The 19,860-nt window shown below is 37.1% G+C and overlaps 2 protein-coding genes across 5 annotated transcripts in view; one reads left to right on the plus strand and one right to left on the minus strand.

Annotated features, from left to right (window-relative positions):
• Positions 1–5,980: 5,980 nt before the first annotated feature.
• Positions 5,981–8,669, minus strand: LOC149709275 (uncharacterized). The gene is made up of 9 exons (XM_089863987.1): positions 8,646–8,669; positions 8,493–8,579; positions 8,354–8,430; positions 8,207–8,273; positions 7,970–8,131; positions 7,747–7,915; positions 7,278–7,498; positions 6,780–7,096; positions 5,981–6,242 (listed from the first exon to the last, which is right to left on the minus strand). Exons 1-9 carry the CDS (start codon positions 8,667–8,669, stop codon positions 5,981–5,983), a joined length of 1,386 nt encoding a protein of 461 aa, XP_089720113.1.
• A 2,720-nt stretch (positions 8,670–11,389) lies between these two features.
• The window catches only part of Ptp10D (Protein tyrosine phosphatase 10D), a 35,109-nt gene continuing 26,638 nt past the window's right edge, over positions 11,390–19,860 (plus strand). For 3 of the 4 annotated variants that reach the window (XM_089864629.1, XM_089864632.1, XM_089864631.1), the window contains exons 1-2: positions 11,390–11,577; positions 13,285–13,538. In XM_089864629.1, the coding sequence (XP_089720755.1) occupies positions 13,470–13,538 (69 nt within the window). In that variant the 5' untranslated portion in view covers positions 11,390–11,577; positions 13,285–13,469. Of the gene's footprint in view, positions 11,578–11,687; positions 11,711–13,284; positions 13,539–19,860 lie in introns of those variants that run through there. The other variant, XM_089864630.1, reaches the window with a different exon arrangement.

Below are 19,860 nucleotides of genomic sequence, written 5' to 3' on the forward strand. Positions count from 1 at the left end.
TTACGAGTATACTCACGGAAACGACACCCACGTTTAGGTTTGTTACGTTTGAAAACCTTTCGTAATAATCATTACAGTTTCATAATTGAAGAACAGAAAAGGGCTGAATTTATAATTGAAAAAGATAACACTTACTTGTATTTAATAAATTGAGTGTCGGATGTTTTAACGTATGGGAAAACATCCTCAGCCATTATACCTATTTGTTAAATCAAGAGCATCAGGAGTTCATAATAACCCCAAATGTCTGATGTTATTATGAACTCCTGAGAGCATTAATATAACACTTGCAAACCTATGAATACCCGGCCTTGGGGCTAACCAGTAAGAATTTGGTTGTACACTGATTGCGTACTTATTGAGTTCAGCGTGAATACAAATTACACTGATTACTTAATTATTGAGTGCCACATGAGTAAAATTTACACGGGTTACGTAGTCATTGATCACAACAAGCATTCAAATTCTTTGATTCCAAATGATTACGTATATAGATTACAAATTATTCCGATGTGTACGAAATGATTACGGTGACAATGATTGTGTTGTGTCGAACCATGAACGTGAAGACACTTGGAGGTTACACATTTGTTTATATGAAGTGATTACACAATGATTATGGATGATTTCGTGATTAGGCGTGATTACAAGAGATAATACGTTTGAATACGAAGGGTTACGGATAAAATCATTAGGGATAACTATCACACTGGCCGCTATATGCTTGCCCGTATGTCGAGCGATAACTGAGAGTAATGGGTAAGGAACTGTACACTACAACCATAAGAAAATATATTTTTTTTTCTCCGTTTATTGTGTCGAGCTAGGACCAAATAAAAGGTCATACAGCTCCGAAAAGTTGGGACGACACATATTTAGAAAATACCGCGAGGGATTTTCTATTTATACTCAATCCAGATTGGTAATGTTAATCTCTATGGAGTCTTAAGGTGCGTTTTCAGTGGCGCGTGTTGAGGGTAAAAATGGAGCGGATGCGAGAAAAAATTAAAAATTCTCGCACCCGCTCCGCGAGCAACCGTTTTCATTAAAATGATAATTTTTTTTGTGGTTGCGAGTGAAAGTCGCGAGCAAGGAAAAAATCGCTACCTGCTCCGATCAGATTCAATTAGATATTCTCGCTAAGCGTTTTTCGTTCTCGCTTAATGTTTGTGATGTCATATTTTTCGAAGCCAATCGGAGCGTCGAAAACTTTGGCTCGTGTTTTAGTGCAGCCCGAGACTTAATAGTCAACGTTTTAAAAGTGAATATAACAAGACGCCCAAGGGCTCGAAATAGTAGCCACATCGTACCCTAATTAACAGGCGTACATAAAATTTAAGTAAATAGCCCCTCGATGCGCTACTTTTAACTGTGCAAAAATGATTACCCGTAATCCTTACTTCAATAAATTTATTTATGTTATAATTGTAATAGTGCGACACAAAGAGAAATATTGAGTGAGTAGCCCCTCGACACGCTACCTTTAACATTGCTAAAATTATTACCCGTAAGACCATTCCAAAAACAACAATTAACGCTAAAATGATTACACACAAGTAACGCTTAATAGAAGAACACAAAGTTTTAGTGATTACCTCCTCGATGATCGAGTTTTCTTTAATAGTGCTAAAATGATTACGTACTTAACGCTCGATTAATACACGTACAGAAAGTTTTAGTTTACAACATAGACTTATGCCGACGGATAATTTTCGCCTCTTATAAATTTCTAACATGAACTTAAGGCCAGAAGCGTTTGAAAGAGAAAGAATTCGGTAAAACACATAATAATTTTAATATCCCGATGCCTTAAGACCCTTCTAAAAATAACATCAGTAAATACTTGCTTTTGCTTTCAAAATTTCCCTCGATTTCTTTGAATGTTGAAATAGGGGAGCGGTTTAAGCTTGAAATCGTATTGACGACGGGTGAGAGGAATTTTAAAGGGAGAGTATATGGCTTAACCTTACTATGATAATTCCCTTCCTTTTAAGTAGACGAATAAAAAATATCACCTTGACCACAATTCTCTCCCTTTCAATGACGAACGAAATATTTTATACTGCCAAAGGCGCTACTGTGACACCCCTACTACTGCTACAGCAACAACAGGGCAGGTCAAACTAAGAGCCTCATCGTAGATATGTGGCTAAAAATGGGTAAAAAATTTTTAATAAACAAAAATTTAAAACGAACTCGAGCTCGGAATAAAAGAGTTTTAGATGAAAAGAAAGAAAAATTGATAGGTAGATTTAGTTAGAGAAAGACATTTACTGAAAAATTAGGCTTAACGATCTCTCTATGCACGTTTATCGCGCACATGAAAACGATTGACAAAAAAGTACCGCTACCGCAAGCAATACCGAGAAAAAGAAAATTTCTTGTCGAGAAAAAAAAATCGCGCGGTCCGCATCTCGCTGAAAAATACCCTCAACACGCGCCTAATTTAATGGACTTCTGACATTACGATTTCGGATTGAGTACAGCACGAGGGTATAGCACCAGGGAACGTAATCGGAAATAGAGCCGTATTCTTATTTTTGAACGTTTTCAGATAGAGTTTCCCATGAAAATGTTTCTAACCCTGCGTTCTTACCTTTTATTATTCCTATTATTATGAAAGAAATTATATTTCGCCTTGAAACTCGGTTCATCGTAGAGTTTCGATACTTTTAGCAACTGGATTTTAAGTAGATTTGTCCGAGAAACTTGCGTAAGCTTAATAAAACCATTGCTTTGAGAGTACAATTTTTTCGAGTCCTTTTTTGAGTTACTGTTTCAGGCAAGTAACTATTGCAATAATAGCGAAATGAGCATTTTGTGTTTTGGTTAGAGCGAAAATTGTGTTGGAGAAACGAAAGGCGAAATATGTGAAAAGGCTTTCTTCAAAACAAGTCACGTAATAAAATTTACGTATTAGCTAGGTGTGGTTGAGGTGGGAAGGGCGTGTTAGTTTCGTATGTGCGAATTTAGTACAGTATTCATGTTTTCTAACTCGCTAACTTAATATTCGAGATGGCCCAACGTTTGGTGTACATTAAGTTCTTACCACATCTAGATAAAAAGGTCTTTTCGCCTATCCAGCCTCCACAGACAATCCACAAACATACACACTCACATATCATAATCGTAAAGCCAGTATGTCTTTCACAACGTAGATAAAAACCTATAACAAATACACATTGAAGGGTCAGGAGATATTTTCAACGACAACTATAAATAAATAGCCGCAACCCATCATTTACACATAGTGCCCTTTCCGTATGAAAATGAATCTCTCATTTTAGCTACCTTGCCCGTATTCCCCATCCTCCTTAGCTAACCCCAAAAACCGGAGTAAGGAGAAAATATTTTAATCCGTTTCGATACGGCCGTCCGTCAAATGAGCCGTAAACTAAAGGGTTGCCGCAATCTAACCGGGTGAATACTTTGATGATGCCGATCTTATTTCTTTCCCAATACTTTGAAGAGCCTAAAGAGGATCTTTTCTTAACTATAGGTCCAGACCAACTTGTTTCACGTCCATCCGAAGTCGGAAAAGTGCTGTTAACTCATAACCATAGCGGTAATGTATTTCCTCTCGCAATTCTTTCACATTACGAGCTCCAACGTGGTAGCGGATCTTGTCTTAATCTCTTTCTATCCACGCTTGTCTTTCGTGTACCCGGGGTTAACTCACAAACACACACACATACAATCCATCAGCGTAATACCTAGGTGTGATTATATAACCACACCTAGCTAATTAAACACAAATGTTGATATAATATCGACTGTAAGTATATTTTGCAATAATATATAAATAGGCCTTGCGTGTTTTCCTAAATGAGAAAGTATTGAATTTCTGAAAATATCTTTCAGTAGAAAATGTATAAATTATATTATATATATATATATATATATAGTTAATTAAGATACGAAGAAAGCTTTCTCTCTCTGAGAGTCGTTGTTAAGGTCCATCCACACAACAGATCTTACGCATGCCTCGCACTTAACTAGGATAGTACAATTATTTCGAGTCCTTTTATTAGTTGCTTTTCACGCAAGTATTTAACGCAATTATATCGAAATGAGCATTGTGCGTTTTGGTCAAGGCGAAAACTGTGTTGTCGGAATTGAATGGCGAAAACTGTGTTGTCGGAATTGAATGGCGAAATATATGAAAAGGGTTTCTTCAAAATAATCCTTAACGTTATAATAATACAGAGTATAAATATAATACGCATTAATACCCAAATAAGCCTTGCGTGTTTTGCTTAATTAGAAAGTATTGAAGTTCTGGAAATAGCTTTCAGTAGAAAATTTATGAACTATATTATGTATATATATAATTAACTAAAATATGAAGAAGGCTGTCTATCTCACTGGGAGTCGTTGTTAAGGTCCATCAACACTGCAGATATTTCGCACGCCTCCCACGCCTTGTCCGATCGCTAAATTGTCACGTTTCGCTCGTATCTCGTTCACGCAGGAAGTTTACTTTCCATTGTAACGAGCGCGAGCGCCATGCCGGTTTGTTTCAACCAATGGGATGTACCGGAACTTCGCGTTTTTTGAGTTGCAGCGTAATTCATCTCCATACACGCCTTTTTTATCGCTACCAGGCCTTTTTGTAAGGGGAGCCTCTTAGAACTTGCCCACTAGGCCGGAGCTAAAACTAGCATTTGCTAAATTTAGCGGGCCAGTCATGAGTCAACTCCAACCCTCGGCTATGGAAGAATCTAGTGCCATCTGTTTAAAGGAACTGTCCGGCCCCCCTCTGTTTTTAGCCCACCCGTTATGAGGAAGATCGTCGTTTGTCCCACTGTCCGAACAGCCCCTTTAAACAAAAGAACAGCCGTGCCTTGCTTGAATTTACAGACAATTACGAAACGCTATAGATATATATTTTATACAGTAAACCGATCCACACTTTTTTTCCATGAAATAAAAAAATGGAAACATCTGGCTTGTCCCCTATCTATCGATTTCCACACACTAACACACAAGAAAGAGGTGAAATGCATTGCTAAAATTAATGTTTATTTAGAAGCATGAAAATATTGATTACATTATTAAATTAAGTTTGTGAAATGATGTTAAATTTGAACACCAGGCTATTTTTATTACTTGGGTAAGCGTGAAATATATTTAAAATAGACCCAACCAACAAATCTTTGGAACTTTTATAGGCTAACGGCTCAGATCTCGCTCTCCGGTTTTGTGGCGAGAAAGAGATAACCTGATTGGCTTGATTTTGCCATGCGCAGAACCTGTTTTACCCCAAATGTCAGACTCTAATCCAATAAGAAAAATAAGAGATATATTTTCGTTGCCCAAAGACAGATCATGATGGTACTACAGTCAACTTTGTTAGTCACGTGATCCTATCCCTTAGATGGAGACGAGACCAAGCCAACTTGTTTATTTGTTTGTTGGGTCTATTGGAACTATCTACAAAAACTAAATTCATAAAAACCAACACACAGGGGTGTGGCTGCCATTACTGCTTCTAGCGGTGCTTCAAGGTGAAGGCATTAAAGGCGCCCTATCTGGACATTGTTGTTACTTTATTCTCCGCCATTTTAAAAAGGGCATGTTCAATCGCAATTTATATTTTGAGTTTTTAAGTTTGAATTTATTTCCTATAAATTTAAACTAGTATTTAGTTCCAGGCTTTATTATGTCGTTTTGGGTCGATTAGCAGCAGTCTTTTAAAATGATTTCCCGAAAAGTAATAAAATAATGCTGTCGGGCAACGCCGAATGCCTTTGCAACTAGCATGAATGACTCCCGGCTTTGTCTATCCGGACATTGTTGTCGTTCTATTCTTCACCATTTTATAAGGGCGTGTTTCAACTGCAGAATTCATTTATTTTGATTTTTTAAATTTTCTTTCACTCCGTTTATATTTAAAGAGATCATTTATGAGAAAACCGTTAAAGAAAATTTGTTAAAACTGGATTTACAATAGCTGGTTCTTTTTAGACTTTTGATGACATTATATGAACATTCTTGATCGTCGTTGTATTTTCGTGACTCCCTTAAACTGGCCAATGATGTACGCTACGAAAATTTCCAAGACGAAAACGGCAATGCAAAACAGATATCCGATAAATAGAATGTGAAAAAAGAAAGAAAGCGAAGTCAGGTTTAGTGAGAAATCTTCCTTTTGAGGTTTTCGCCAAGTTTCGAAATCCACAGATGCGTGAATGAGATGGTACAAGTACGCGAAAGGCTGGGTTTCGAAGAGTACTATCATTCTGAAAATCAAGTGTGCGTTAATATTGGGAAAAGCTTGTAATGTAAAAATGGTAAGTTCTCGGAATAATTGCAATTCAATTTGTTGCGGCGTAATCCAGCTTGTTGGTTAAAGTAACTGTCGCGTAATTGACATAGATATGCTAAACATGTGGCAGGAAATTAGAGTTTTACCAAAATGGCAGCCGTGCAGTAAAGCGTACAAGGTACCAAGGCTTAACAAATCTTAATTAAATAGGTAGTCCCATCATTATCAGCAAGGGCTATTTGTAACAACTGCCCCATTTTTGTTTTTCGTCAAACAGAGAACTACGCCTTTTATGTCACGTGATGCTATACGTGACCTTGAGTTACATCTCAGACTGTAACAGCCTAACAGGTTCTGGCGGGCTAAAAACTGACTCGCTTTCCACTCCTATAATACAGATTCCATGCTCGCTTTAAGAGGCACTTGGTTATATAGCGGTCCGAGTTTCAACTCTCAAAAATTGGTAAACAGAATAAAAAGGGTTTTTTCGTTCGCTGATATGTTGACTTACGATAAACCGTAGCTTTCCTGGAACAATGGGTAACTCTCCTGAAAAGATTTGTTGACGAGGTAAGCAGTGTATTCCTGACCACTGGGTTTCGAAAAATACACTCCGCGACAAAGTTCCTTTATTTGGCATCTTTCTTCAGCATTCTCCGCCAACAATCTGCCGATGCTCCACAAAAAGGTTTGTTTATCGAAAATGAAAGATTTCGTTCCATCGCAAATTTCCATAAAATACTCGAAATCAACATAGTCGAGGATATTTCCGTAACTCGACCCATCCAATTTACTCATCCAGTTTTTTATTTTATCGTCTTCTAAAGCCTAGTACCGAAAAATCAAAGGTTTAAGTTAATTAGACGGAGAAAAATTGATAGAAAATTGAGCGGAAGACCGAAGCATTTCCAAGTTATTTTTTGATATCTCTTTTGTCCACACGGATCAAGATATTATTTGAACTTTGAACTGTAGGAGTCCAACACCTAATAAAGTCTTTAAATTTCACCTTTTTCTTCAAGTAATTGTCACACATTGAACCTTCCAATATTCGGGGTTGAATCGATCTTTCATCAATTAAGTCATAGACGGAATCGATATAAGAATAACTCTCAGCCGTCAGATCTGATTGCATGTACGACGTCATGAAGATGACAATAATGACAGAACCCAAGAGCCAAAACAAACAAATGATGCGATCCAAAACTCGATTCCTAATTAGTGGATAAGCTGCAATGGAGAAATGTAACACTTAATGGTGCTTTTGCCTCATTTTAAAAGCCCTCTTCGATGTGAAAAGAGGGATAGGCAACCTTCAGTATCGAGACATACAAGGGTGTTGACCCATAGCAGTCTCCGTTGACCCTAAACGCCTAGAGCGCAGACACCGATAAGGAAAAATTAAGGCAGGGTTTTACCCCATGTCTTTCCCTCTTAGTTACATCGAAGAGGCTTATTGATGCCATTCAAATACTCACGTTCAGCGAAAAATACGGAAACAGTGTCCCATATATGAATGACAAAACGATAGGTCAGTGACAGTAGACACTGTCGGTTCAGAGTTAACCGTAATTCCCCGTAAATAACAGGACTCATCGTCAAAATGAAAGCCACTGTCAACAGAGCCGCCAATATGAGGTGTTTCACCTAATTATAAACTTGATTATTAAAAATGATTTTTGGGGTGCACTTGCAACTTGCCGTGGAATCCATTTGCAGAAAATCGAGATTGTTCGTGACGTATTTACGAGGTGCACTCGACATGACGATTGTTTCCGTCACTCCAGCCAAACCAGACGATGCCCAAAATGTTTCTTTCTCAAATAGACTTAGTTGCCATGGTATCGCCACGAAATGAAGATGCTGAAGAGAAATCAAATGTAAGGGAATGTTAGTTAGAATCAGACTTATCTGGGCTACGTTTCTTGGCAAACGTACATTATATTTTTGTGGGTCTTTGTATATTTCAAGAACGGTATCTAAATTGATTAAATCCAATTGAAAGCTTCGAGATGTGAAAAATGATGAATTTAATTAATGTCTGACGTTATAAAAGAAATAAGTCGATGATACGTTATAACTTACTGGACATTGTGCATTCTCTCTGAGTACTGCAGTATGCCGTTAATCTCCAATTGCAAAACGTCTACTAAGGTGAGTTCCTGTAATTAATGGGCGCATTCACTAAAATCTATCATTTACTCATCTTTACGAATATACTCACGGAAACAACGCCTATATTTAGGTTTGTTACGTTTGAAAACCTTTCGTGATAATCATTACAGTTTCGTAATTGAAGAACAGAAAAGAGCTGAATTTATTTCAATAAAGATAACACTTACTTGTATTTAATAAATTGAGTGTCGGGTATTTTAACGTATGGGAAGATGTCATCAGCCATGATACCTATTTGTTAAATCAAGGATAACACCTGAGAACCCATGAATACCCAGCCAGTAAGAATTTGACAGTACACCGATTAAGTAATCATTGAGTACTGCATGAATGAAACTATTACTCTGATTACGTAATTATTGAATACAAATTAACATGAATTGAAATTATTACACTGATTAAAAAGTATTTCCATGATTTGAGTGATGAGTACGAAATGATTACGGTATGGTTTCGATGATGAGTACAAACAAGAATTTATTTACTATAAGAATGCCTAAGTAGCGAGATTTTACGCTTCTACTCTTACGCGTAAAATCTCTTCTTAATAGGTGGCATTAGAAACGTTCAATGGAAGAAAATGCTGTTTACATGGCTTAAATGGAGAGTTTCATACTTATAGGGAGCTATATATTATTTACATTTTATACTATAACCTATTTCTGCTTTTGAAAACTCACAAATTTATCTTTCGTTTGAAAGAGAAGCCAAGATTGACATAATTTGATCGCGATTCTGACGGTTGAATGCATTTAATGAGGGCTTTTTAACAAGCAATCCAAGAGCATGGCTGCCAAACACAATGTGCTTACCTCTCATTATTATTATTAATAAAATTATAATTCGCCTTGAATCGCGATTCATCGAGGATTTTTCAAACTGAAAATAAACGGGGATTCTAATCTAATCTAAGCTTGGTCTAGGAAGGGATGTCCACACTAAGTCAACTCGCGACTTATTTACAGGGATTAATAAAACCTTCGCTGGGAGAATACAATTTTTTCCAATCCATTTATGAGATACTTATGGACAGAAATATCTATCGCATTAATATCGAAACGAGCATTGTGTGTTTTGGTCAACGCGAAAATTTTGTTTGTTTTGGTCAACGCGAAAATATTGTGTGTTTGTAAACTATTGGCAACATACTTGAAAAGGCTCTCTTTAAAATTATACACTAACGTTAAAATAATACAGAGAATAAATATCCAGGGCGATGACATCAAATAAGCCTTTCTCGTTTAGCTAAATGAGAAAGTATTGAATTTCTGGATGTAGCCTTCAGTACATAATATCTTAACAATCTTTATTTATTAATTTTTTTTTTTTTTCATTTTATGAAGCATACTAGCCAGCCAGAAGTTAGAACTTAACACCAACGACAAAGACAACAAAAAACTTCCTTGGTCAAACTAATATCAATAATATTGTTAGCCAAATCTACCTTTGGTGGGACTAAAAACTCCAGAATTTAAAAATTCGAAACTACACTGGCGCCATCTCTTACGATAATATTTTTATTTAGTTTTGGCTTCTCAGGACAAATATGCGCCATTTTTGTTCTGGGTTTTTCTACAATCAGTGAAACCCATTTACCCTTGTTGAAACCAAAATTTTTAAAATTAACTTCTCAAAAGTTGAACGTAAACGCATTTTCATAGATGTCACTACCGCTTCCTAGGAAACAAGTGAAAAAAAGCTTCAAAATCAAAAGTTTTCCTAAAAATTCCACAGTTGTTGAAACATAAGGTAAATCAAGGAGAGAAAACTAAAACCTGCTATGCCTGCAGCGATGTATTTTTAATATGCCTCCCCCGTAGAGTGAGAGCTGTACTCCGAGTTAATGTATCTTGGCACTATTGGCAAAGGTTCAAAGAAGCGTCTATCTTTCTTTTATTACTCTCAGGTGAATCTGGCGTATGTTTTCTACCACAGCAGCTACGTGCAACCGAGAGGGTTGCCACTATGAATTCACTTGTGTTATGTATGGATTAACGGTTTTAGTCAGTTTTTTTATCAAGTTTAAATCCATTAAGAAATTTGTTTCGCATATACTTTAACACATTATTTAAAGGACAGCAATTTTTAAATCAATTTAATATTAATAGAAAACATCAAAAATAAACAATTTTTATTTTTATATAGAAAACCACGACACCAAGCATGGACTCAGAAGAAGCCAGCCGATTCGCACTGCCTCTAGCGGTGCTTCTTGGCACCAGAGAGATAACCTAAGATGGTCGCCTTCCCTCCTGCTTCTTTACTTCTCTGCAGGAATTAATGGGATAAACCTATGCTCCTATGGACCATTTAGGAAATTACATACATAGAAACCAATTGGGGTATTCTCCATCTCGCCAAGAAGCACCTCGCTATGGGCAGTGCGGGATGGCAATTTTCCCGCGTAGAGTGAACTCGGGCTCCGTCTGGCGTTGCTTCTTGACACTAGGGAGAATACTCTAATGGCGGCCTAGCCCCTGTATGTTAGTTTCTCTGTACGTAACTAATGGAATTGTTTATTATCAAAAACATTTACTTTAGGCTTAACAGGTCAACTTTTAATAGGGACTTGGCAGTACTACCTCATGCAACCTCAGGCTACCTTCCACTAGTGCTAAAAAACATACCAGGAGGAGGGGCTTATGTAGCTTTCATTCTGTTAAAAAACATACCATAATGGCGCTGGGGGCGGAGTTAAGCCAGAATTGCCAAGTCCCTATTCCGATAGATTTAACGGAAGTTCTGGTTAAAGATTGTGATGTTATTTCATCAATCTAAATCAAGCATTTTATACTAAAACTAATATAAAAATGGTTGTCTAGCAATTTCATTCTCCCTTTAAATTATACCGAAGTCTTATCACGAAAAAGAGTAAATATCCCCTCGATTGGAACGGGAAAAATAGGCGGGACTTAGTAGAGACCGCGGTCTGGCTTCATGCACCGCTCCATGTTCCCCCTCCTCTCGTTTTCAAAGTTTACCTCGACGCGGGAAGGGAAGGTACGCGAGTTTTGTTGTGTCGGAAAACACTCGCGTAGAAGTTGTGTAAATTGTTTATTTCTGCTGAAAGAAACCGTGGATTTCTAGTGATTTTGTGATAATTAATTGTGGAACTGCATTTGACTTCAATAATGGTAATTTGGATTTACTTTATTAAAGTCTACAACTTTTACAAGCTTTTTTGGAAATAAATCAAGCTCTGATTTTGACACGTGAAACCCGCCTGCTTTTATAAGAACAGGTTTTTTGTACGGCCCGAATGTTAAGGTATTTGGTGTGGAAAAGTTTCTTTTGAAATTGTATATTATGGGAGTGTATGGATAATGGGTCACTTTAAAAGAGCTCAGAGAGGGGTCAGTTTTGTGATTCATTCGTAGTTTTCGCAGGATATGGGGTCTTCCATGTGGTCTTCTAAGAAATTTTACCGAGTCTTTGACTTTGAGTATTATAGCAAGTGATTTTCTGGTTTAAATATATTAAGCTTAAGTGTGAAAAAATGTGCTTGACATGAGGTCTATTTTGTGGGCCTTTAAGTTTGAAGTCTTCGAAATGTTAATTTTCTGTTTTAACTATAATAACACTCGTTAAGTATAGTGAGTTTAATGTAGATGCTGGACATAAGCCTTTCAGTCTGGAATTGTTTCAAGTCCTTAATGTTGACCGAAAGATGTTGGCAAATCTTAATTCTTACTCTTAACTCGGGTAAATACATTAAATTAGGCTTAGGAGTAGTAAAAGTGCAAGACACGAGTTCTACAATGAAGGTTTCGTTTTGAAGTTTTTAATTGTTGCCAATAGTTATTTGTGGCTTTAACTCTATTGTATTTAAAATTCACCTAATTATGGAAAAAATAGCGATAATTGTTTTAATCACCTTTATAAAAAGCGTGTCTTGGCATCATTTGCTATATATTCCATTTAAAAAACGTAAAAAATAAATATAAGAATACTTCAAAATTTAAAAAAAGCTTAAAAACGAAACTGGAATTTCCACATATCTGTTATCTTTCACTGCGTAAATTTAAAATTTGAGGAAACATAAAAATAGTTCAAAAGCCTTTTGGAATTAAATTACAGTAACATTTATTTTAACGATGACAGTACAGTTGAGTTTATGACGAGGGGCTAATCACTCTAAAAATTCCCTGTGAGGGATAGTGTGCGGACGAGTGTAGTCAGTCATTTGTGACTCCAATTCAAACGCTATCTACAACAGACTGAAAAGCTTGTAGTTCTGTTTGATTCAGATCATTCAGTTCTAAATATGAGATGTTCTCACAAATTATTAGCTACCCTGACGAACGGTTAAAGTTAAGAAATTTGTCAAGCTCTTTTAGTGCACACTATAGATAGTTTTCACACATGGAGGATTCATACCATTTACACCAGGAAGCCGGGCTATCTGGAGGACAAAAGCAGACGAGTTTTTGTCCTCCAGATAGCCCGGCCTCCTCGTGTAAATGGTATGAATCCTCCATGTGTGAAAACTATCTATTAATACAGATTACACGTTATGCGTAGCATGCAACTCGAACACCCGGTTAGAAGTTAGGTAGGGCTTCAACTATACCAGTCCTCTTGTTTGAAGCCATATCTAGCGTCTTTGTTGACAACATGCTCTTGCAAAAACAAGGTGCTCAAACACCAGACTCATTTTACCCCCAACTTTTGTAAAAGATCTATTAAGCTTAGTATCCACCCCCTCTCTATTGTATGAACTTTGCTCATTTAGAACATTAGAATTGTAATAAATACATCACTATTGCTTGCTTATCAAACAGTAAGGCGAATCTCAACGTCAATTGCTTAAATTAATTGCCTTTGCTTCGAATTTTTTTCAGATAAATCGTTAAAACCTTTGGATTATTAGTTCCACGGTTGTGTTTGTTGAATTGGAGTGTTTGTGAAAATGACTCATTTCGCCCATTCTTGACGATGTTTTAAATGTCTTCCTTTGATCCAAATTTGTCACGGTCACCTTTAATTCGTCACTTGGAATATTTGCTCGGTGACGCGTCGAGTGACCATGGATCTTCGATTCTACACTTTAATTTCGTTTGCTACGGCCTTCGTCTTCTTCGCGCACCTGTTCAAGGTAAGCCACGCTACTTTTTCTTTTAAATTTCTTAAGACTGGTCCATGTACTCGGTTTATGTTGGGTTTTTACCTGGGTTCGATTTAAATATTAGTTCAGAGTAGGAACCCAGTGGAGACTGTGTAGGGGGAGTATATATTTTTTTAATTTTGTATCGTCGTGCCGTTTCCAACAACGATCACGTGACGTGTAACATGTCCAAACGGATTGCGCTCTAGGATGCGCGTGGTAAATGTCGGTAAGTTTTTAAAATGGGTGTTAAAAGTCAGGCATTTTATACAATGTGTGTTAAATGTCAGGAATTTTTTCAAAAGACAGGGAATTTTAAAACGGGGATGAAATTTCAGGGAATTTTTTAAATAGTTGTGAAATGTCTGGGAATTTTTTAAATTGGTGTGAAATGTCAGGGAATTTTTTAAATGGGTGTGAAATGTCAGGGAATTTTTTTAAATGGGTGTGAAATGTCAGGGAATTTTTTTAAATGGGTGTGAAATGTCAGGGCGGAATTATTTTAAATGGGTGTGAAATGTCAGGGCGGCATTATTTTAAATGGGTGTGAAATGTCAGGGCGGAATTATTTTAAATGGGTGTGAAATGTCAGGGCGGAATTATTTTAAATGAGTGTGAAATGTCAGGGCGGAATTATTTTAAATGAGTGTGAAATGTCAGGGCGGCATTATTTTAAATGGGTGTGAAATGTCACGGCACTATTTTAAATGGGTGTGAAATGTCAGGGCGGCATTATTTTAAATGGGTGTGAAATGTCACGGCACTATTTTAAATGGGTGTGAAATGTCAGGGCGGCATTATTTTAAATGGGTGTGAAATGTCAGGGCGGCATTATTTTAAATGGGTGTGAAATGTCAGGGCGGCATTATTTTAAATGGGTGTGAAATGTCATGGCGGCATTATTTTAAATGGGTGTGAAATGTCAGAACGGCATTATTTTAAATGGGTGTGAAATGTCAGGGCACTATTTTAAATGGGTGTGAAATGTCAGGGCACTATTTTAAATGGGTGTGAAATGTCAGGGCAATATTTTGAATGGGTGTGAAATGTCAGGGCACTATTTTAAATGGGTGTGAAATGTCAGGGAATTTTTTAAATGGGTGTGAAATGTCAGGGAATTTTTTAAATGGGTGTGAAATGTCAGGGAATTTTTTAAATGGGTGTGAAATGTCAGGGAATTTTTTAAATGGGTGTGAAATGTCAGGTAAAAAAATGGCTTCTGTAATTTTCTTATAATGTACTAGCATGAACTGGAATATTTATAAGTTCATGAAACTAGTCATTTTAAACCAGTGAAATCACTTTAGAATATGAGGGGAAATCCTGCTAAATTCGATGAATTTTAAATTGAAAAATATGTGGCCATATTTTGGCGTGAAAAACGCTGGCTGGCCCCAAATTGCGACTTTCTAAAAAAGGGGCGAGTTTAAAACAATGCCTTTTGTAATTTTCTCACTTTCTAATCGGAGCGTGAACTCGCTGACTTGGCTGGAATATTATACAGTTAGAATTTTTATAACATAGACCTCGAAATAGTTCCTCGTTTCAAACTGCATGACTTTGCGTGACAGACTTGTCGACTGCGACGCTTTGTTTAGTGTTAGAGCAATTCAACCACGGTTCTCGTCTTCCTCTTCCGATTCTTGTTTCCGTCCGCGTACCGTTAGATTAACCGAGGCTTAACCGCTCTCAAACATCCTTTTCCTTTTTCCGACGGATGTTGTTTTAGAGCGACTTTATCGTAACTTAGCGCTGTTACAACCTTTTGTCTTAACTTAAACTTCTTCGTTATATAGTAAGTAACAACATTGTATCGCACAAAGTGAAATCATAAGCGTATAATCCTGTTTAAGTATCCATCATTAGGTCTCCTGCCCCTTTTCACACCAACCTCTATAATGGAAACATTACTACAAGGGAAAGTGTCATGCTTACTGTTTTAATGTTAATTATATGGTATTAGGACAAATTAAAACCTCGTAATATCTCTTAAAACGCAGCCTAATTAGCAGGCGACACGTCTCGTGACTCGCAAAGGCTTAGCGCATTATCACACGCGAACATACTGTTTAATTCTGTAACTTGGTAGCGTTCCCATTTTCACGCGAAATCCCTATTATACGGTAATTGGAATCATTGTGTCCCCATATCTTCCATGCTAACTTTTGTGGGCGGGGCTTGATTGATCTCCGTTACGCGTCATAATTCTGACGTCTTTCTAACAGTGAATTCATTATTTTCGTCATCTGCTTATATTCCTAGCACATGGGCAATAAAGACACAACCCCATGTGACTGCGACGTAGCAACGCCAATATCAGGAGAGAGATAATGTTCAACCTGCATCGAGATAATTTATTAGATACGGAAAATTTATCATACAAAATTATTAGTTAGGCTCCTCCCTCAAAGCCCGCCTAGATACGCTGAGAAAATGGAAACACAATTATTTCTATTATCTTATCAATTCCTGCTATCATGGAAAAAATCTTCCTTAACCAATTTAACATTACTGCAAGAAATATCATACTTAAGTTTATAACGTTACTTAGCGGAGATAGTCTGAAGATTAAGCCTATAGTATTTCAGTTTTACACTCCTGATGGATTTACTCTTGTGGAAATACGCCCACGGAGTCAGGTTTCATTTCCCACTGTCAGTAACTAGCCCAGCTTAAAGTACCATAGTATTTGAGAACCTTGGTTTGTCCCTAAGAAATGACTTCTTCATTTGAACTTTCAACCTAATTTAGGGGAAAAACTAAGAAGCTGAAAGACGTTTTACACCAGACTGTCTCGAGAAGACAGTTCTTCCTCTAGCAAAACGAAGGAAACCCCGAGTTGAACTATTTATAGCTCGTCGTTTTAAAACTTTCCCCTTCGCAGTAAGCCATTAAGTTGTTCAAGAATAGATAACGGCTTTCCTCTGTTAAAAGAGATCATTTTTGAAGAACTCCAATTTTCTGCTGATGACCGAGAATTCTATCGTTCATTCGAAGGATAGGTTTTTCTTGTTAAAATGTTTGTGTTTAATAGTTAGCAAACTCCAACGCGCAATTAAGAAGAAGACTGAAGATCAGTCATGTTTTTATGATTTTTGTTTTGAACAGAGTTTATGTTTTAGGGCCAGAGCCAAAATAAATGCAAACACTGCATTTCGGGGTTGATTTACTTTTTTGATGAGCTGTGAGTGGCGTAATGGCATTGCTTCGGTACAGGTAGTTGTACCAAAGGTTAATACATAACAGAAACCGAGCTAGTGCTAAAGTGGTTGAAGGCATAAATTGTTAATTCGGCTATTGACTCGAGACATATGGAGCGTTGAATATTTTTTCTTCTTGGTTATGATAGAATTTTCATAAGCAATTTTTCTCCTCGTGTACCGTTGTGACGTAAATATTTTATCATAGTGTTGGGGGACAAGTGAATCACCCTTACTTTCTATGTATATTTGAGATAGTAGTTTGTTTGTATGTCGCTCGTAGAACCCCTTGTACCACCCTTTTTGTAACACCCTGTATCATAAGTTTATAAGATGTGTTTCATAAGTTTCTTATACTTCGTAATGCTAGAGACTAACTGAGAGCTAGTTCGAAAACGACAAGAAAGAATTGTCTAAACTCGGTTTTGCAGTCCATCTTCCTATTTAGTCTGTCATAAGCCTCTGACAGCGCCTCACCAGGCATGGCTTTACCCTGAATCTATGACCTACCTATTCACTTCATGACAAGCTCCAGTTTGTAACCAGTGACAAACTTATGGAACATACCTTATGAACTTATATATGCTGAATAGATTAACGAATTTTCAAAAAAGTCAAATTCGCAATCGAAAAAAAACCTATCTCATCATTTCATTGTCCCTTTGTGGGAAATCAAAGCTGGTATGTTTAAACATTTTTGGCGAAGTGACCCGTGATGGGCGCGTCTAAATTTAGGGGCAATCACCGGAAAGAGGAAATAGGCTGACACTTCCGCGAAGGAGTAAAAGAAGCAAAGCGATGAACCGGTCGTTAAGGCCTACACTACATCAGGGAAAACGGCCCACATACGGCTTCCCATTCAAATGGCATCTGTTAAACTCTTAGGCCTAAAACAATAAGCAACTAATCCCGTTCTAACTTTTTTCTTTCATCGCTAAAATATTAACCCGAGTTCGGCGAACTGTGACGAAAATGCTTAAGAAAAGATCTATACTGTGATGTTTATTTACGTAATGCGAAACTATTAGTATTTAAATACGGGTTTATGGAAGGTGTTTGTTTGTTTGTTTGTTTAGTGAGCAGTGTTATTTAATAACAACAAAGACAATTGGTAGTTACCTGACCAAACAGTGTGCCAGAGTCTGTCGTTGAAATCTACTTTATTTTTCTACGATTTGGTTTTTTCTTTTGTATTAAGTTAGTTTGTGGGCATCTATTAGAATAGTTTTAGTAATTCTTTTTTCAATCTGTACAGTATGGGAGGGGCTATGTCTTGTTTAAGGCGCAATATTGCCCAATTACGTGCGTGAAAGGGTAAATGACCATACGTGAGAAAAGTAGATCCCATCCATAAGAGCGTATGCTCATGTAGTAATTCTTTATTCAATGTGGATGAACAGTATGGGAGGGACTATGTTTTGCTAAAGGCGGCGGCGCAATATTGCCCAATTACGTGCGTGAAAGGGTAAATGACCATGCGCGAGAAAAGTAGATCCCATCCATAGGAGCGTATTCTCATGATTTTGTTTCACGTTTTGTCAAAGCTATTGATTAGATCAGGTATTCGAGCAAAGTATTGAATTTTATTTTCTCTTAATTCTTCGGTCGACCAGTCAGCGCAATACTTTAATATTTCGTTACATTTTTAATATAAATTCAAAATACAAAAATTGCCATTTCGGTTTTTGAGACATAGATCCTGGAATACGGCAGTTTGCGTTTTTGAAAATTATAAAAGATTTTGTAGAGCGACATCTGGTGCTGGTAAATGTTATTCGGTTTTTTCACGGGCTTGCATATGACTAGAATTCATACGCCATTATTCTCCTAATGCGCTTACAAGTGCTGACATACATTTGCGAGTGCAATTCAACTGATATCTGCAACAGACAGAAAAGCTTGTAGTATTCTGTTCGATTCAGGTCCAAACTCGAGATGCTATCTAGAGTCACAAATTACTGGCAGCCCTGAAACGCTGTTAAGTTAACAAACGGGGGGGGGGGGACTATTTCTCTAGCCCCATTTGTGTACACTATTTTTACCACGTTGCAGTAAATATTATTTTCATAGGGTCAATGATTGATTATGAATCACATGATTGTCGCCCTTGCAGTTATTTCAATTAGCCTTTGATGTAGCGAAATCATTGAACTTGGAATATTTTACCATAAGGTGTAATTGAACCATTCCCACTCCTACCTTAAAAATCGTAGGTTTATAATCCAACGAAGCGTCGAATTACCTGCACCGACGCCTACAAATGGATATTAAATAGCTCTAGTTTTATTGAACTTAAAAAATAAAGCTCAATGCTCAGTCGGAAAAGTTAAAAGCTAAGTTATATTTGTAGGCAATTTATCATTGTGTTATTTCAAACCCACCTTCATCTAGTTGCGCTTTTTCCGACTGTTGCTTTGTTATTAATCTTTGCGGATTTGGCGAAAAATCCGGATCTGCCCACGGTCAGATATTTAGTTTCATCATAAATCTATTCATTTTGGTGGCCAAGCCTGGTTTCGTACTGTTCATCCATAAAAATAACTATCAGGGCATTTAAAATTAATGGGTAAGAATTTATTTTAAAGTATGCACTGAAAGAATAGGGCCAAGTTAAAAAACGTTTTTATTCGAAGGAGCGAAGCACATAAATTAACTAGTAGCAGAGGTACCAGAAGTTGCCCGTCAGCCCGTCGGGTCATTTTAATTAGTTTTCGGCTCAACATTTATAAAAATGGCGGCAAATAGAACTCCAAAAGCCATCCATAAAGCCCGGCTATGGGATATAGGAAACCTGTGTACTAAATATTAAAGAAAAAATTTGTCTAAATGCACCGACGCTATTACATAAAGAATGTTAATTTACAATTTTCAATTGTCGCCATTTTTCAAGATGGTGGCGCATTGGAAAAATCTCTCTTAGTGCGTGCATACTACTTAAGCGTAATGTACCAAAATTTCAGCCTTCTAAGTTAAGCGGTTTTTTGCTGGGCGTTGATTACTAGTCGGTCAGTGAGTCGGTCTGCCAATCAGGACGTGGACTGGTAACTATGAAGTCCCATCTAGCGTCTTTGGATCAGGCCCGGCCCGGACTGGATCCGTCTTAATCCTATATC

The sequence above is a fragment of the Phalangium opilio genome, unplaced genomic scaffold, assembly GCF_054372755.1.
Source record: "Phalangium opilio isolate 3A_F unplaced genomic scaffold, DU_Popi_V2 ptg000013l_1, whole genome shotgun sequence".
NCBI lineage: Eukaryota > Metazoa > Arthropoda > Arachnida > Opiliones > Phalangiidae > Phalangium > Phalangium opilio.